This window comes from Lycium barbarum, chromosome 7 (assembly GCF_019175385.1).
Source record: "Lycium barbarum isolate Lr01 chromosome 7, ASM1917538v2, whole genome shotgun sequence".
Taxonomy (NCBI): domain Eukaryota; kingdom Viridiplantae; phylum Streptophyta; class Magnoliopsida; order Solanales; family Solanaceae; genus Lycium; species Lycium barbarum.
The window spans coordinates 128,455,883-128,475,282 of NC_083343.1; the positions used below are offsets into that span (position 1 = coordinate 128,455,883).

General features: G+C 31.3%; 2 protein-coding genes across 23 annotated transcripts in view; one reads left to right on the forward strand and one right to left on the reverse strand.

The window, feature by feature from the left end:
• The window catches only part of LOC132604339 (TMV resistance protein N-like), a 76,909-nt gene extending 75,826 nt beyond the window's left edge, over positions 1 to 1,083 (reverse strand). For all 22 annotated transcript variants that reach the window (XM_060317818.1, XM_060317813.1, XM_060317814.1 and 19 more), the window contains exon 1: positions 451 to 1,083. In XM_060317818.1, coding sequence (XP_060173801.1) covers positions 451 to 929 — 479 coding nt within the window. In that variant the 5' untranslated portion in view covers positions 930 to 1,083. The remainder of the gene's footprint in view (positions 1 to 450) is intronic.
• Positions 1,084 to 16,164: 15,081 nt separating this feature from the next.
• Positions 16,165 to 19,319, forward strand: LOC132601936 (transcription factor MYB48-like). The gene is made up of 4 exons (XM_060314984.1): positions 16,165 to 16,306; positions 16,922 to 17,051; positions 17,169 to 17,256; positions 19,278 to 19,319. The coding sequence occupies exons 1-4, from the start codon at positions 16,165 to 16,167 to the stop codon at positions 19,317 to 19,319; spliced, it is 402 nt and encodes a 133-aa protein (XP_060170967.1).
• Positions 19,320 to 19,400: the final 81 nt, after the last annotated feature.

Sequence of the window (19,400 nt, forward strand, 5' to 3'; positions counted from 1 at the left end):
GCCTATACACTTGATGATCAACAAGAGTTTATTGTCTCCCTCATAACATTACTTTCCTAGTACCACCATTAAATCATTAAACAGGCACATGCTCAAGGTATGTCCATTAATTTATTACACTATTTAATTAAATTAAGCATATGCATATAGACTGTATGTCTTTTTTTTACCGGTGTTACAAGGTAGTTTAAATCAACTATTATGAATTATAACATTTTTTATATTTTTAAATCTAATAACATCGTCAAACAAGCACATACTTAAGGTCTGTCCATAAATGTAAATTATAATTACAAGTAAACTGACTACCATATACACGTCTCTGTTTACCTAGATCTTTGTTCCTTTTTTCGTTAAGAGTATAGATGATAATTGTGTGAGGTTGTAGCTAAAAATTTGGTCTTTTTCCTTTTGATAACGAGAAACTAGAAAAAAAGCGAGAAAGCTTACTCGAAATTTGGTAAATAATGAAATCCTTTTATTTCCCCTGCCTTCGCAAATGCATCCCTCCATCTTTGAACCTTCTCCAAATCATCTTTGTATTTTTTCTCGTGCTTGGAAAATGATTTAGCGAAAGGGGGATTTTGATGGCGCACATCTGATGGACTGACATCATAGAAGACTGGAATCACAAGCTCCAATTCACTTTTGCACTTTATGATGTGTGCAAGCTCCTCTAAGCACCATCTTGAGGATGCATAGCTTTTTGAAAATATCACGACCGCGAATTTGGCCTCTTCTATGGCTTTTAAAAGTTCATCAGAAATTATTTTTCCGGTTTCCAACCGCTCATCGTCTTTGAAAGTGTGGATTCCTCTCTGTTTTAGAGCATTATAGAGATGACTCACAAAGGTTCTACGTGTATCTTTCCCTCTAAAACTCAAAAAGACGTCATACTTGCAAACTTTGGAAGAAGAAGCGTGAGACATTGTTGAAGAATATTGCTAAAGCTTAAAAGGAAGTTCTCAGCTTTGGATATGTGGTGAGAAAACTCATATAATATAGTTGTTGTGGTGCTTAATAAAGAGCAATATTTGAAGCTTAACTGGCAAATTAATTCTCAGCCATGTAATTTTGTCCATGGAGAAACTTCCAATCATCTTCCTATTTATCATAAAAGTGAACCCAACCCTACCTTCTTCATTATTGTGAGAAATTAATGTGAAACAGGGGAGTAGACCTGACTTGGTCAAAAAGTAAGAAAAAAACAAAGTTGGAAAAGACGACGAAAAACAAATGGAAAGGGAATCAAAATAAATTCTCTATTAGAATTAATAATACTTTTAATTGCAGTTAAAATATTGATTTGAGAGTGAGATACAACTTGTGTCTAAATCACAACAATTTAGAAAGTTGTTGTAGTTAAGAAAATATTTTACATCTGGAGGTTAAATGGTACTTAATACATGTTACATAAATACTTTAGTATATGTTGGCACTAGACTGTAAATAGAGAGTTCTATAAATACAATATCTAAGTACTACTACAATACTATATTTTAGACATTGAAACATTTTTGAGAAATCACTCATTTTGTTTAAAGTTGTTAGACTTGTCATTAAGCATGTTGATGGTGGACATACTCTAATTTAGTCATTGTTAATAATATCTAAGTTGCTTTCACATATTAAGTCAATTTCAGGTACGTCTTCTTCTGAGCATTACATATTTGTAGTTATATTTTTCATATTGTATCTGCAATATGCATTATTGTTCAAAGGGGTCCTACTTTATGAAATTTCCAAGAAGCACCATTTGCTCAATTAGGTTAAAACTTCTTAGAAAGGTCCCATTAACAAACACAAAGAAAAAGAAAGCTTACTTACTTTGGCCCCAAATTCATCCCTTCATCGTTGATTTTTTTTTTCTCCGTGTTGGGGAAATTGACCCAGCAAATGGCTACATCACATGGACTCACATCATTTCTTTTTATAAAAAATCTTCCTTTTGTTCAATAAATTGTTCGTACACTAGCCTTTTTCACTATCTTAGTGAGAAATTAAAAGAGGGAAGAACACAAATGAAACAGGAATGCAAATTAGTAAAGTGAAAAAAACGAATGAAAGATTTCCCTTTTGAAGTGATAACCATAGGGAAAATAATAATTAATTAAAGAGAAATGGGTCGGATTTATCCTTTGCCTTTAACCTTTAATACAGTAATAATTACTCCTACGGATCAAAAAAGTGTTCATTTAATTTTCTTTCTTGAATTAAAAAGAGTGTTCACTTATCAAGAAATAATTTATCTTATATTTTTAAGTTTAAGTTTTATGTAATTAAATCTCAATACCTAATTAATTAAAAATAATTTAGTTAAATTACATATTTTTATTTAGGATTGTATATTTTTTTTGCTTTCCTTATAATATAATTATCGTTTTTACACCAAGAGACACATTTAAATTATGATTTTAAAGACAAAAAACATATATTAATTATTGATACAAGAGTTTGCATTAAAGGTAATAAAAATTAACCTTTTCTCTCCTTGGTTTTAACAAACCCCCAAAAAAGTAATTGTTTTCACATTGCCCTAATATACCCAAAATGGCAAAATTAACCTTTTCTCTCCTTGGTTTTAACAAACCCCCAAAAAAGTAATTGTTTTCACATTGCCCTAATATACCCAAAATGGCATCCAACAAATAATTAATTGTAGTTAATAAACACGTGATGATGATTGTCGTGCATCTTTATCTTCAATTAAGTGACCAAATCCAACACCTGTTTCTTTCTTATTAGACTAGATATGTAAGGCCCGTGCACCCAACATTTAGTTTTTAATTTTGTTTAGGTATTCACAAGCTATTACATTAGAAGTTTAATATTTGTTCTTGTTTAAATTTTAACATTGAATGGGAGAAAACGTTCGTCTCCTATTATACTTACACGTGACATCTTGCTATTTTTAATATTGTATTACACATTTAGAAATGATTTTTTGCCTATTTTATTCACATGCAAATTTTTTTTTCAAAAAAAAAAAAAAACTTCGTGCAAAATTGCATCTAGATAATAGGTTTACTTGTGGTTTGAATTGCAATAAACACATACTTTTACCTACTCTTTCTTTAATTGTCTATTACAAAGTTAAAATTACGTAAAATACCTTATAAATTAATATATATTTTATAGTCGTGAATAGTTCATGTTTATAATGAGTGGGCTCTTTAATGTATAATAATTAAGAGTATTTGATTCACGAACAAATTATAATATAAAAAATTTGTTTATTCATGTAAGAATTAAGATAGATGGTACATTATGAGCAAAATAACGATGCTTCTAGAATTTGCTATTCAGACATAATTACAAATTTGCCCTTAAATGAAGGTAAATTTGCAAAACTGCCATAGTGGACGACGAAACCATGGCGGAACTCATGTTTATATAAAGTACTCGATGACCTATGCCCGTGCTGCGCACGGGCCCAACAATATATATATATATATACTATGTTCAAAATATGATTAATATAACATTTTAGTTTGTGCTCCGTATCTTGAAACTTTATTTTATTCGTGTTTGCTATGAAAATTTATTAATACTTTTTAAAAGAGAAGACTTGTTTAAAAAGAAACTGTTTTCCTCTCTTTGAGATAAAACAAAAGCAATATTTAAGTATCAGTTGATACTTTCAATTTTAATTTGATTAATTTAACGGTGTAAAATATTTATTATTTTTTATCAAATTTTGATTTAGATAATTCTAATTCATATTATTAAATTAATTTTACATGTTTAAAACAAAACAAAGTAGAAATTGATTTTTTCCTTATTCTAAAGAGTTCATCATTATTGATTTAATTGTTTGATTTTCTAAGCATTTGTTTTTTAACATTGTTTGTTTTATTAATATGGGATTCACATTTTTTTTTAATATTGCTTGATTCTGTTAATATGGGGTTAACTTTTTTTTTTCCCGTGAGTTTGGATGTGGTGAGTTCCACTTTTTTTCTTCCTTTTTTTATTACTTGGTGTTATTTAGTTTGGGGCCCACCCTTTTTTTTAAGGGACAATGGACGATGAAGCAGGGGTCTAAACCCATGCTTTATATAGTTTCTTCTTTTTTTATTTTTATTTTTTATATTGCTTGGTGTCGTTTAGTATGGGGTCCACCCTTTTGGACATTATTAGTTTGCATTATTTTTATGTATAATATATATATATATATATATATATATATATATATATATATATATATATATATATGTTCAAAACATGGTTGATATAACATTGTAATTTGTTCTCCGTATCTAAAACTTTATTATATTAGTGTTTGCTAAGAATACGCATGGTATTTAATATGGGGCCCACAATTATTTTCACATTTATTAGAGTAAGGAAAAAATGAAAAAGTAATTAAATTCTATTTTATTTTAATATATAAGTATTTTAAGTATGTTACTGTACAATAATTTCATTTGCTCCCACTAATGGATTGATACGCACGCGGTAATGAATACACCATTATTGACTTAATGAGATACTTTGGAAATTACATGAATATTATTTGATTTTTTAATATGGGGAGCACTTTTTTTTTACATTATTAATTTGCATTATATATATATATATATATATATACTATGTTCAAAACACGATTAATATAACATTGTAGTTTGTACTCCGTATCTAAAACTGTATTATATTAGTGTTTACTACGAATACAAAGTCTTTTTTAACATCATTTTTTTAATATGGGGTTCACTTTTTTTGTTTTTGATATTCCTAGATTTTGTTAATATGGGGTCCACTTTTTTTACCGTGAGTTTGGAGATGGTGGGTTTCACTTTTTTTTTTTATATATATATATATTGCTTGATGTTGTTTAGTATGGGGTCAATATATACAGGGCCCACATTTTTTTTATGGTCCTGTTTAATATGAGGCCAATTTTTTTATATATATATACTATGTTCAAAACACGGTTGATATAACATTGTAATTTGTGTTCCGTATCTAAAACTTTATTATATTAGTGTTTGCTAAGAATACAAAGTCTGCACTTTTTTTTTATACATATATTGTTTGATTTTGTCAATATGGGATACTATGTTCAAAATACGATTAATATAACATTGTAGTTTGTACTCCATATTTAAAACTTTATTATATTAGTGTTTGCTACGAATACGCATCGTGTTTAATATGGGGCCCACATTTTTTTTAACATTGTTTGTTTTTTAAAATATGGGATTTTTTTTTTTAATATTGCTTGATTTTGTTAATATGGGGTTCACTTTTTTTTCTCGTGAGTTTGGATGTAGTGGATTCCACTTTTTTTTTTTTTAATACTGGATGTTGTTTAATAAGGGGCTCATAATTTTTTTATTGCTTGATTTTGTCAATATGGGATACTATGTTCAAAACACGATTAATATAACATTATAGTTTGTGCTCCGTATTTAAAACTTGATTATATTAGTGTTTGCTACGAATATGCATCGTATTTAATATGGGGCCCATATTTTTTTTAAAACATTATTTTTTTTAAAATATGGGATTCACTTTTTTTTTTCAATATTGCTTGATTTTGTTAATATGATGTCCACTTTTTTTCCCGTGAGTTAGGATGTGGTGGGTTTCACTTTTCTTTTTAATAATGTATGTTATTTAATATGGGGCCCATAATCTTTTTAATGTTAGTTGTTGTTTAATATATATGGGACTCACAATTTTTTTTTTACAATTTTTTTTAGGGCCTGTTTAATATGGGGACCAAATTTTTTTTATGGGGGGTCCACAACGGACGTCGAAAAAGGAGGCGAATTGCCCTTTTTTTGGGGTGGTATTTAAATTTTTGCCCCTCATATTTGTAGTCTTTAAATTTTGCCCTTTAGCTAAAACCCATAAGTTTCGGGTTCGAACCCCCGCTCAGTTAAAACTTTTAAAAAAAAATTGCAAAGCAGAGTTTAAATTTCGCTATGCCCCCTCCGGCAAACTTTTAGTCATGTTTAACTAAAAGCCTGCCGGTTGGAGCAGACTTTGCCTTGAAGCATATATATATATATGTATTTTTTTTAACTTTTCAAGGTAAACTTTTAGTAATGCCTTAACTAAAAGTGTGCCCCATTAAACATAACTAAAAGTATGCCCCATAAGGCGTAAATTTTCCTTAAGGCATAACTAACAGTTTGCCTTATAAGGCAAAGTTTAAATTTTGCTATGCCCCATCCGGCAGACTTTTAGTTGAAGGCACACTTTTAGTTGTGTTTAACTAAAAGTCTGCCAGACTTTTAGTTGTGTTTAACAGAAGTTTGCCGGAGGGGGCAGACTTTGCCTTGAAGCACATATATATATTAACTTTTAAAGGTAAACTTTTAGTTATGCCTTAACTAAAAAGTGTGCCCCAAAGACATAACTAAAAGTATGCCCATAAGGCGAAACTTTTCTTTAAGGCATAACTTAACTTTGCCTTATAAGACAAAGTCTATGCGTTAAGAAAAGTTCTTGCCTTATGGGGCATAATTTTGTTATGCCTTAACTAAAATTCTGCCCCATTAAACTATGTCTTAGGAAAAATTCTGTCTTATGGGGCAAACTTTTAGTTACGCCGGATCCGGCATAACTTTAGGTTTTCCTTAAAGATTGTATGCTGGATCCGGCATACACTCCCTCAGTCCTACCTTGCAAAATTATTTTTTTATTTTATGCCTGAGCTGGGGTTCGAACCCAGAACTTCATGTATTCGCCCACCTTTTCAAGCAAAGAACAAAACTTAAAGACCACAAATATGAGGGGCAAAATTTAAAGACCACAAATTTGAAGGGCAAAATTTAAAGACCACCCCAAAAGAAGGGCAATACACGCAAAAAAAATGAAAAAGGAGCACCAACCGGTGCTTCTTAATAGTAGTAAAAAAAATGTCATTTTTTTAAAGATTAAAGAATTAGCCGCCTGTTATAAACAGCTTGTAGATATTGTCCGTTTTGGAGCCGCGACCCCTCACGGCTTTTAAAACGCGTCTACAAGTAAAGGCTTCAGGCCCTGCTTATAAGCACGCACACAATCCCGTGTGCGAGAGATGTGGGAACTTCCAGTTCACAACACACCCTCCCATCGCGAGCATCGTGCTGATAACGTGTTATAAACAGCTTGTAGATATTGTCCGCTTTGGAGCCGCAGCCCCTCACGGCTTTTAAAACGCGTCTACAAGTAAAGGCTTCAGGCCCTGCTTATAAGCACGCACACAATCCCGTGTGCGAGCGATGTGGGAACTTTCGGTTCACAACACCGCCCAATTAATTTATATATATTAACTTCTTTATCTCCAAAAAGAATAGTAAGAGTAGTTCTTTCTAGAGGTCATTTTTTAAAGTAGTTGTATACGTGGCCTTTTGTCCATGAAATTTACTGTTCCTCTATTGGATGGGCTCATTTGGTAATCATTTTAGTTCCCAAAAATACCCTTATGCTTGTAGAACCTTCAATTGTTATCGACTCCAAATTTGCCATCCTCTTGATAAGCTCACTTAATATATTTTTATTTGAAAAAATATTCAATCTTGCTTTTGTAATTTGCGAAATGGTCTATTTTTGTTCTCAATTTAAAATTATGGTAATTATGGTCTTGCCGTTACAAAACTGACATATTTTGCTCTTATTTGCCAACTCAGCTAACGAAACTATTATTTATCAAAAAAAAAAATTGCCTCTGTGATTTGAGAAATTATGCAAAATTGCATCTTTACTTATTTGGTTCACAAGCTGTTATTATGTTATTTATATTCGTGAGCATTTATTTAAGGGAAACTAACACTCTGTGTTTATTTGGAGAAAATATTTACCCGAAATGATCCTTTTACACATTATCTACAATAAGTGCATAATGTTGTATATTATGTGTATAAACATTGTTGCAAAAAAAAAAGTTGGCTATTGGGAACTTCTTATCATCTTCAAAGTCATACAATTGTACCCTACCTTCTTCATTATTGTGAGAAATTAAAGAGTATTGAACAAGCAAGAAGACTTAACTTGGTCCTTGACCAAAAAAGCGAAGAAAAAGCTAATGTCATTATATTTTTACTGCTTAAAAGATTTTATTGTAATATTTGTATTGCCTTATGGCTATTGTCTTCGCAACATTATTGCGAATGGGTACAACTTCTAACGAAGTTCACATGTAGGATTGTTCAATGGGGTTCAACTTCTTAAGTTCACATGCAGGATTGTTCAATGGGTCCAACTTCTTAGAATTTTTCAGCAACATTACTATCCACTTTCTTTCTTTTGTTTCCTTCTGTTTTTTTTTTCCCTTGACAGTGAATTGAACATGAATATTTTAGAACTAACAAAATGATGAAAAACAGCATTTAAGCGAGGTAGGCAAGCTGGAGTCTTAGCGGACTTATAGGGGTTTACCCCGCAACCGCACCGTTTGCCGTCCCTTATTTCAGGATGAAACGACATGGACGAACCTCACTGTTCTTATTTTCCTACTTTAAACGCTAACGTCTTACCTTGTTGTGAGCTGTGACAAAATAAATACTTAAAACCCATATTAGGACTGTCAACTTTACTAGTATTACATATAAATCTAAGAAGTTCAAGTTAGGTTAGAAATTAAGAGCACTAAAGCAGGCAAGAAGACTTAATTTGGCCCTTGACCAAAAAGGCGAAGAGAAAACTAAAATCATTATATTTTTACTACTTAAAAGATTTTATTGTGAATGGGTCCAAACTCTAATAAAGTTCACATGCGGGATCATTGTTCAGAGGTGTCCAACTTCTTTGAAATTTCTTGCAATTTTTGTGTCCTCTTTCTTTCTTTTGTTTCCTTCTTCTGTTTCCTTCTGTTTTTTCCCTTGTTAGTGAGTTGAACCTGAAATGGCAATGACCGACCTCACAGTTCTTATTTTCCTACTTAACACACTAACATCTTACTTTGTTGTGACAAAATGTACAACATTAATACTTAAAATCAACTTTGGAGTGTCAAATTTACCACTACTACATCAAAAACTAAAAAGTTAAAACTTAGGCAAGTTAAGTTAGAGTTACATTTGATTGATAGCTCACATAATTTAGTTGTTCTGGTCCTTAAAAACGAGTAAAGACTTTACCTTTTCCACTATTCCTAGTCTTTATGGGATAACGAAATTTTATTAAATTTAAATTCACAAGAAATTCGGATTATATTCAGCATATGTTAGTCCAAATAAATAAATTATGGACTAATATAATTGAGTTAATTAATTAAGCCCAATAAATATGAATTTAATTGCAAAATGATATAAATTTGTTGCCACATCTGAGATATTGCCTAGAAATTGAAGAAAAACTGAACAAAATTTTTGTAACAATTTAGAAGAAACACAAAAAGCAGAAAGAAAGAACAAAAGACTGACCTCAAGATATCTGTTAGTAGATACTCCACCAAATTACCTCAAAAACGTTCTCTAGGAGTCTATGACTGTAAACCACTTGTGAGATTTGAGTTAAACATGTATTTTGGGCTTTCATTTAGAATGGCAGCTCTTTTCTCATGGATGAATCTGACTAAATAAGCCCCCCCTTAGTCTTTATAGCAATATCAAAGGAGAATGCCTAGCATATGTTTGGTGATTCATTACTTACACCGTCGTAAAGACTCAAAAAAAAAAAAAATGAGTCACAGTTCTAGCTTTTCCCCTTTTTGTCAAATCAAAATCTATTTACAGTGAAAAGGTTAAGAAAATACATTTGCAACTAACAACAACATACCCATTGTAATCTAACAAGTATACCCAGGGAGGGTGGTGTAGAGAGACTATCTACGATAGGCCCAGGGATCAAGTAAAGCAGTACAGTAGTGAATAAGTCATCATGTTGAAAATAATAGAGAAAGAACAGTACCAACAACAAATAATACGATAATCAAAGCAAAGTAAGCTAATATTTCCTCTGTTCTAATTTATGTGACACATTTTCTTTTTTAGTCTATTTAAAAAAGAATGTCACTTTTTTATATTCAGAAACGATTTGATTTTATGAGATGATTTACAGTCATACAGATAACTAAGTTATGTGTTGGATCACAAATTTTTTTTAAAAAAACTTTTTTAAACTTCATGTCAAATCAAATGGTGTCGCATAAATTGGAACATGGATGTTAGATAATACTAAAATCAAAGAATAAAATAGTAGGCGAGTAGTAGTAGTAGTAGTAATACTGAAAACTAGACAACGCTGGACTAGCTAATAAAACAATATAGTATTTGATTGACTTAAAATTCACATATTTAAGAGCCTTATCTTTAGAGGTCTATTAAGGTTGTTTCCACAGCTACTGCAACGTCAATTGAACTCTGATGTAGCATCCAGTCTCCTTCATCCTTATCTGTAAATCAATTTCCAAATTTCAACTTGCAAATGTATGAACTAAATTAATTGCCATAGGGATTTAGATTCCCTATTACTTCCATTTTCGGTTTTTATGGAGCTATGTTTCACGTTTATTGATTCATAGAAGCATTTTGTATTCATACACACCGGTGAAGGGTTTTTAGGTAATTTGACAAATCCACGTGATTTGCACAAGACATCAAAATGGTCCTTCCTCTTTTTTTTTTCTTTTTTGTTCTGGGGGGGTTCTCATCAGCCCAACTATATTTGTATTCGCGTCGAGTTGGCTTCATTCGGGAGGAGTGCTCTCTACCAAGGATTTTATGAGGTTGGATTATTTGAGTACTTCATATATACACTAAAAATGATAGCTTTAGTCTTTTATATATACCACGTAACTGGAAATAGTCTTTAATGTGTAGAAAAAGTAATTATTTTAGTCCTTCATATGTACCACGTGACTGAAATAGTCCTTAAGGAAAAGAAAAGTTATTATTTTAGTCTTTCATGTATATCATACGTCTAGTATAGTTTTTAATATATGAAAAATTGATATTTTAGTCATAAACCTTAAAATTAACAGTTCAAGTTAGAAAAATTGTTAAGTTTAACTAGTCGCTCACATAAGGAAAGCGAAAACTGCCATTTTCCTCCCACCACCACTGTGTGCCAACAATGGAGCGTGCATTTTTCTTAATTTCCTTATAACATAGTTTTTGTTCTTGCAGAAGACATGGCGGGGTTATGAGTTTAAAGGCAAAAACATGCATTGATTATTGGTACAAGAATTTGCATTAAAGGCAGCAAAAGTTGATCTTTCTTCTCATCATATAAGATTTCATTTATGACGGGAAAATTTTACTCCCATTTTCTATGTTTTTATATTGCTCATGTGAATTGTTGGTTAAAATTAATAGATTTTTTTATTTGCACCATCACTTTCAAGGTTTAAAACTAGAATGATCTTTTTTTTTTTTTTTCATATATTAAGGACTCTTTCAATTATGTGGTATTGATATATATGAAGGACTAAAGCTATCACTTTTTTTATACATTAAGGACTACTTCGACTATGTGATATATATAAATGACTAAAATAATCAATTTGTATATATCAAGCACTATTTTAGTTACGCGATATATATTAAGGACTAAGTCCAACTCTGATATATTAAAGACCAATTTGATTATTTTCTCGCCGAAAATGTCAACTCTTATAACTCCATTTGAAAGTTTTGTTGAATTTAGGACTTCGGACCAAAGGTATGACCTTTTGACATATATCCAAGACTATATTTATCAAGGAAAATATATGGAGGACCAAAATAAAATAACCTCAATACATTAAGGATCGTTTTGATCATTTTCTCCTCTAGTCCAATGCATTATACGTACTTATTAAGATTAAGACGTTTGAATTTGAATACACGTCTAAATATTAAAATGTGCATTTAGACATAGATGTCTGAATCTGAACACAAATTTAAATATTAAAATATTATACAAAGATCTGATTACTAAATAATTATGATTGATTGTTTTCTCAACATTTGAATATGTAAAATTAATATTTATACAAAAATTAATAAATATTAATTCAAATAAAACACTAGATTTAGTTAATATTATATCAACAAATATTTTAAAAAAAATTATATGGCAGTTGGTAGTGATAATGCTAGAGGTGGTAGGTGTGTGTTGATCGTAAGTAATAGTTAATGGCGGTAATGACTAACAATAGTGGTTTTGGTGGTAATTGGTGATGGCAGATGATGATTGTGGTGTATGATAGTAATAGTTAATGGGGGTTAGTATAGTACCAGTTATCAGTAGTTTTGGTGTTTATTGTGGTAATGGTTGTAGTAGCGATGATTATGGTTGTAGCTAGTGATGATGACAACTGATGGTGGTGATTGATGATGACAGTGATTGTGGTTGAGGATGATGGTTGTGGATATTGATAGTTATTTAGTTAATAATGATGGGCAATTAGGCAGACAACATATTATGATCCATCGGTAGTAGAGCCAGCGAGAGAATGAATGACATTAACGATCATTTTTGAAGTAGCGCTTTACTAGCCTGTCGACTCAAAGTAAGGCAGAAACACATCCCTCTTTTAAAACTAATTAATTAGCCTGTCATTTTTGTAAAAATTCTTAAATATACATCTTAATGATATTAAGATGACTTTGTTACAAATCTTAATTATTCGGATCTATTAAATGATTGTCAAATACGTATATAAAAAATACACTTAATAATTAAAATACACTTAATAATTAATATATGATTAATTAAGATTTATATTTAAAAAATAAATAAATTTAATGATTGAGATTTGAATAATTAAGATCAAAATCTTCGTCAGGTGAGAATAAATGAGAATTAAGGGGAAGATGTAGCAATTAGGGTTGTTCTAAACCGAACCATGATCGATAACTCAATCGCAAAGTTGTTTTAGTGGCTTATTGGTATTGGATTATTGAATTAACGGTTGGTGAACAGATTAAAAATTTATAGTTAATGGCTTATTGGTGTGGGGACGAATTACTCAATTTTCTTATCAGATAGACCGTTAACCCGTTCAAAATGATCATATTTACATTTTTACTTCTAGATATGTAAAATATATTGTAAACCATAAAGCTAAAGCCCCATTCAATATTCTATTCTATTCACTTAGCTTATTTCTTAGAGTTGGTTGTGACGATTTCGTGAGAGATTTGTTAAAGTTTTAAGCTTTATTATGTTGGAATTTTACTTCTTCTTCATCAAAAGATTGTAGCTTTAGTGTATACATTTCATGTTTTTTCTTGCCACAGTGACTCAAATTAATAAACTCACAGCATGCCTGAAAATATACAACAACAGTAGTGCAAAAGAATATGATGGTGTGATTTTAATTTTGTCAGTGGAAGATAGATTACATGTTATTATTCTAATTTTCATTGTCTCTTAGATTCAACCAATACGCCGTCCGGTAACCATCCAATAATTGCTAACTAGCGGATTAGTACATTTAAAAGTCGATAACCGAATAGCCAAATCGTTAAGCGTAATTATCCGTCCGATCCGTCCGATAAGTAGCCCTAGTAGCAATAGAGAGAAACCCTTTAATCACACTAGAACTCCACATGCTTGCTTCATTAGTTTTAAGTTTAGAGGTGGTTCTAGAATTTTTAAAATATGGGCGCATCATTAAAAACGTAGAAGAAAAATACTAAGTCGAAATTAATCTCTTTTTAGGTGAATAACTCAACAATCAATCAAATGTGTTATTTAGTTTTTTTTTAAAGCATGAATGTCATCAGATCATATATACTGTTAGATTAATTTTAAAAAATACATATATAAAATCATGAATTTACGTGCGCTATAATTTGGGCCTAAATCCGCCCATTAAACAAACCCGCCAAAAAGTTATTGTTTTCACATTGCCCCAATATACCAAAATGGCATCCAACAAATAATTAATTTTTGTAGTTAATAAACACGTGATGATGATTAGCGTGCACCTTTATCCTTAATTAAGTAACCAAATCCACAACCTGGTTCTTTCTTCTCGGAATGAAATGACATTATTGTAACGACTAATCTTTCGTTCCTGAAAATGATAATTAAGATAAGAAAAATAGCGACAAAGAATAATATTTGATTTCAAGAATTTGTGCGGGGGTTACAATCTTTATGAAATCTTAAATAAAAAGATGTAATCTTCTAATTCTTCTCCTCACGATACGATCGTCAATCAAGGGGTTTTGCTTGTTCTTGATTGGACAAATCACTTGTTGTTGATATTTCACTACGAATGCGGAGCCGAGCTTTAATCACAAACGTAGAGGTATGGAAACTTGCGGCTCACCACTTAGAGCGAAGAATTCTTAGTATGCGGAAGACTTGCGGCTGAGAGCTTCTCTATGTATATATTTTTTCTTCTTTCTTTGGCTTTGTGAAGACCCCTATTTATAGTTGCAGGAGAGAGCTAGGGTTTGTATATGATTGGTTGAACCATGTCATTTGAACACTTGGCGACATTTGATTGGTTCTTCTATTGACTTGACATGCTGCGTCACTTATACACGTGACATGATTTTATTGGTCCTTGACTTGACTTGGCGCGCCACATCATTTGACAAGTGACATGAACCTTGGGCTAATAGAGTGGGCTCATCATGTGAAGTCCGACAAGATAGACTAGCTAGCCCAATTGAATTGGTCTTTCAATTAAATCAATATCAATTGGACCTAAGCAATTAATCCGATTATATTAATCCATAATATTTGTTTGAACCAATACATCTCGAATTTAGAATGTGATCCAAATTAATTAGTGGATTTAAGTTCGACTAAATTTCAGTGCTTACATATTTTCAAGATTAAAGAATTAGCCACCCACTTAATTTATTATATTAAGTTATTTATCTCCAAAAAGAAGAAGTTTTTTCCAGAGGTCACTTTTTAAAGTTTTGGATAATACGTGGCCATTTGTCCAAGAAATTTACTGTTCGTCTTTTGGATGGGCTCATTTGGTAATCATTTTAGTTCCCAAAAATACCCTTATGTTGTAGAACCTTCAGTTATTATTGACTCTAAATTTGCCATCCTCATGATAGGCACATTTAATATATTTTTATTTGAAAAAAGGTTCAAACTTATTTTTGTAACTTGTGAAATGGTCGATTTTGCCCTCAATTTAAAATTATGCTAATTATGGTCTCGCCGTTACAAAATTGATATATATATATATATATTCTTATTTTCCAACATAGCTAAGGAAATTATTATTTATTCAAAAAAATAATAATCTAAAACTGCTTCAGTGATTTGCAAAATTGCACGTTTACTTATTTGGTTCACAAGCTGTTTTATGTTACTTATATTTGTGAGCATTTATTTAAGGGAAAATAACAGTCTATGTTTATTTGGAGAAACTATTTACCCGAAATGACCCTTATTTTTAATATTACCCGAAATGACTCTTTTGGTAGTTAATTCAGTTTGTTTCCAGCTTTCACATTATAACTTCTTTTTTTTTATTTTTTGCGCGGACTGACCTTCGCCTGGGGTGGTCTTTAATTTTTGTCCTTCAAACTGGAGGTCTCCATTCACCTAATACCCCGAAGTTGTGGGTTCAAATTCTAGCTCAGTTAAAAAAAATATTGCAAAACAGAATTTTGCAAATCTGTCAATGAGGCAGAATTTGGGCGTAAAAATTAAAGACCACCAATTTAAGGGCTAAAAATAAAAGACCACCCCCAACGAAGAGCAATCCTGGAAATTGCCCTATTATAACTATGTTCAGAAAAATAAACTCGTTTTATTAAAAATTGACATGCTAGATAACTTGGTGATATTACACATGTAATAAGACTTTTTTTTCCGGGTAAATTCTTACTACTTTTTTTTTTTGGTTTCCTATCCGATATTCGATATCTACATTAGGGCTTGTCTAATCCGAATTCATGCCCATTAATCTCACTTTGAGGGGCAAAACACTCCCTAACGTCCTTTATCTAATTTTCACCAAAGGAGTAATGCATGAAATACCTCACATAATTATTTCATTTTAGCAAACAAAGAACAAAATATACGAGGGCAATTTGGGTATTTCTTAATCAATTGGTCCCGTTTAGACAGTAATGGTGTGAAAGGACATAAAAGTTTTTGGCTGATGGAATGAAGTGAGAGGGGACTGCAAATATAAATATGCAACAACCACTTTTCAGATTATGTCACGAATACTTCTCATATTAATGAGATGTTAGTCACATTTAAGCTCTTTAATTAGGTTTTAACAAATAAAAAAAAATTGTTATGCCTTGGGGAGTGATGAGTGAACAAATTTGCAGTTGGGGAATGACTAAAGAAGGATGGAGAAAGGGACCTTGGACTGCTGAAGAATATAAATTGCTCATTGAATATGTAAAATTGCATGGTGAAGGCAGATGGAGTTCTGTTGCTAATGTTGCAGGTAAAAAGAAAAATATTACACAATATTTTATGTTTTCAAGAGTCCAATACACACATTTGACCTCAATTAATTCAGACTTGTGTCCCGCGTAAGATTCATTAAAAGTGAAAGCACTAATATTCATATCTAGAACTCGAACATGAGATATCTGGCTAAAGGTGAAGGGATCTTACAAAATAATATGTTACTATTTCTGTTTTCAACTTATTTTTCATCACTTCATACAATAAAAATCCTACTACTACATATTTCATCAAGAAAAGGGTCTTTTTCTGTTTTTAATAATAAATACAAGTGGCACATTGATACTTACACGTATTACATCAAAATTAGATGCAAATTCAAGATTTGAATTATATGGATTTCTACTACGAATTTAAGCTAATACTATAATAATAACTGGATTATAGTCAAATATTTACATATATTTAGTGAATTAAATTCACGTGTACCCGTAATAAACCCTCTTGGATCTACCTCTGATTGAGATGGGCCTAAATGGAGTTACATAAATAATGAAAATTCATATAACATATTCAACTTATATAATAGTATTAACGAGTAGTTATTGTTATACACTGAATATTTGTATTGGGTACTTGGTTCATATTGCAGGATTGAAAAGGAATGCAAAAGGTAGTAGGTTGAGATGGGTGAATTACTTGAGGCCAGACCTAAAAAGGGGACAAATTACACCAAATGAAGAAAAAATAATTCTAGAGCTCCATGCTAAATGGGGAAACAGGTCTTTTTTTTCCTTTTCTTTTTTCCTCTCTCAAAAGAAAGTTTTTGGACATTCTTGAAAGTTTTTGATGTTTCATAAGCATAATCTTCAACAATAACTTGACGAAAATAAATACAGGTGGGCAACTATAGCTAGAAACTTGGGAGGGAGAACTGACAATGAGATCAAGAACTATTGGAGAACTCATTTCAAGAAAAAGACCAAACACTCGAATGACAAATTCAAAAAATCAAACGCAATATAAAAAGAAAACAATTAAAGTAGCAGCAGCAATAACAACAACAACAGAAATCGTACACCGAAACTGATTCGACTAGTGTCGTGCCATTCAACAACAAGAAGAACTACTATGCCTCCATCCCGAACAAGTTGGGAAACAGAATCGTATCGTTACTCGATAAAAGTGAGAATAGAGTACCAACTGCGCCTAAAGGGAACCAAGAAATGGACATTTTGTACCCAAATAAAGCTGATGATCAGGAGCAAGGTGATTTAATTTACTCCATGCTCAATCTTCATCAAATGAAAACATCAATTGGGATGGCTTATGGAACTTGGAGAATTTTCAATGCAATTTCAGCACTGCAACTTATTAATACTAATCCTCCTCATGATCTAGAAACTATGGATACTCCTTTTTATTGAATTCTAAGTAAATGTTTGTATACTATTTGCTCGAAGTTAAAGAAATATTTGAAGTTAAGAAAGAGTTTTTGGAAGTTAAAGCTAAGTGTGAACTTTGAATGTTAAATTTACTTGAATTAGAGTTTGTGCAAGTTGAAGTTCATGTTACCATTTAGAAAATTGGTAATAACCTAATTGTCATATTGGAAAATTGTATCATAATTGTCTTAAGTTAGTAGCTTATTAGTTGATGTTCTCTTTTATAGCAATAGACGTTGATAGATCAATCTAGAGAGTAGTATTTGAAATACGTTATGCTTTCTTTAAGTTAAAAAGGGCTACAGTGCCCCCATTTATCATCTGTTGTATAGAGTACAAACAAATTTTGACTGAATTTTGGGTGTAGAATTTATCAACTTTTTTATTTATTTATTTTCATGCTTGTCTTTTATTTACGACTCTAACTATTCGACAGCTTATTTCATCTTAAACTATTTTTTTATTTTGAGAAAAAAAAAATTAGAAAGAGGAGATAAGGAAAAAGTTGAACTTTAAATAAATTGTCAAATCCCAAGTTTTTTGTAATGTTCTTTAATCTCTTTCTGATTTTAAAAAATTTGAGCCACCGTAAAAAGAAAGTGATCCCGGGTACCTTTTAATTCTTAATCAAAGATTAGGAGTTCGAATTTTGAGACTGTCTCAGGCCTCAATTGTTTGTACCTAATAGAGGTCTGAAGGCCGTCTGTAATTCACTTATTTGTTGTGAATAGATCTTACTTATTAAGATCTTGAATAAAGTCTTAATATCATTAAGAGAATTTTTGTGATAATTTTCACCATTACTCTATCAACAAACACAACCACTAACCACCTTTGTCATCACAATCACCACCATCATCGTCAACCACCGCCACCGTTGACACCTATCACCAACTGACTCTGCCATCACAAACATCACTGGCAACTACCATCGCCGCCAACTACTATTGTCGGTCGCTGCCACACCTACCACTCCAGCCCCCTTAGTCATTAAATCACTTATCATCATCCATACAAATATCTATAATATATAAAAGGCCTCGTACATATGCAACCCCTTTAACTTGTCCAAATTTTTTATTGAAACACATGAAGTTAACCTTGTTTATATTAAACACCCGAACTCAAGCTAAATTGTGTTTTTAGACATATATTTTGCAACTCCAAGCAATCTTATATCACTCTCTGCCAACGTGACAAGTAAAACCAATAAGAAAAAGCCACATCACCAAAAAAGAAAAATTAAAAATTGGAAGACCCTGTCTTGTCTCTTAAATCTAGTCTTTCTCCACTTTTTCCTTTCCCCTGTTAGCAGTAAATTACCTAAAGCTCCTTCGAGTAGTTTTAATGCCTCAAATTCTTAACTTTGAGCATGACCACCGGTCAAAAGCTCTATTTCAATCAAGCAAACGAATAATTTCAGCATTCTTCTTCTCTTAATTCTTTCTTTGGTGAAATTTGTAACAAGGATTTAAATTTATGAAACTGAAATCACGTTTTATTACAAAAAATTTAAAACTTGAAAACATTTACTAAAATATTGTCAATGCTGTTCACGGTGGTTTGGATCTTTCACTACAAAGGAGAGGTCTGACAGCTATTTAACGTTAGGTACACCAAAGGAGAGAAAAATTAGAAGAAGTAGAAAAGGAATTAAAAAAAAAAAGCAAAAACCAGAATAAATTA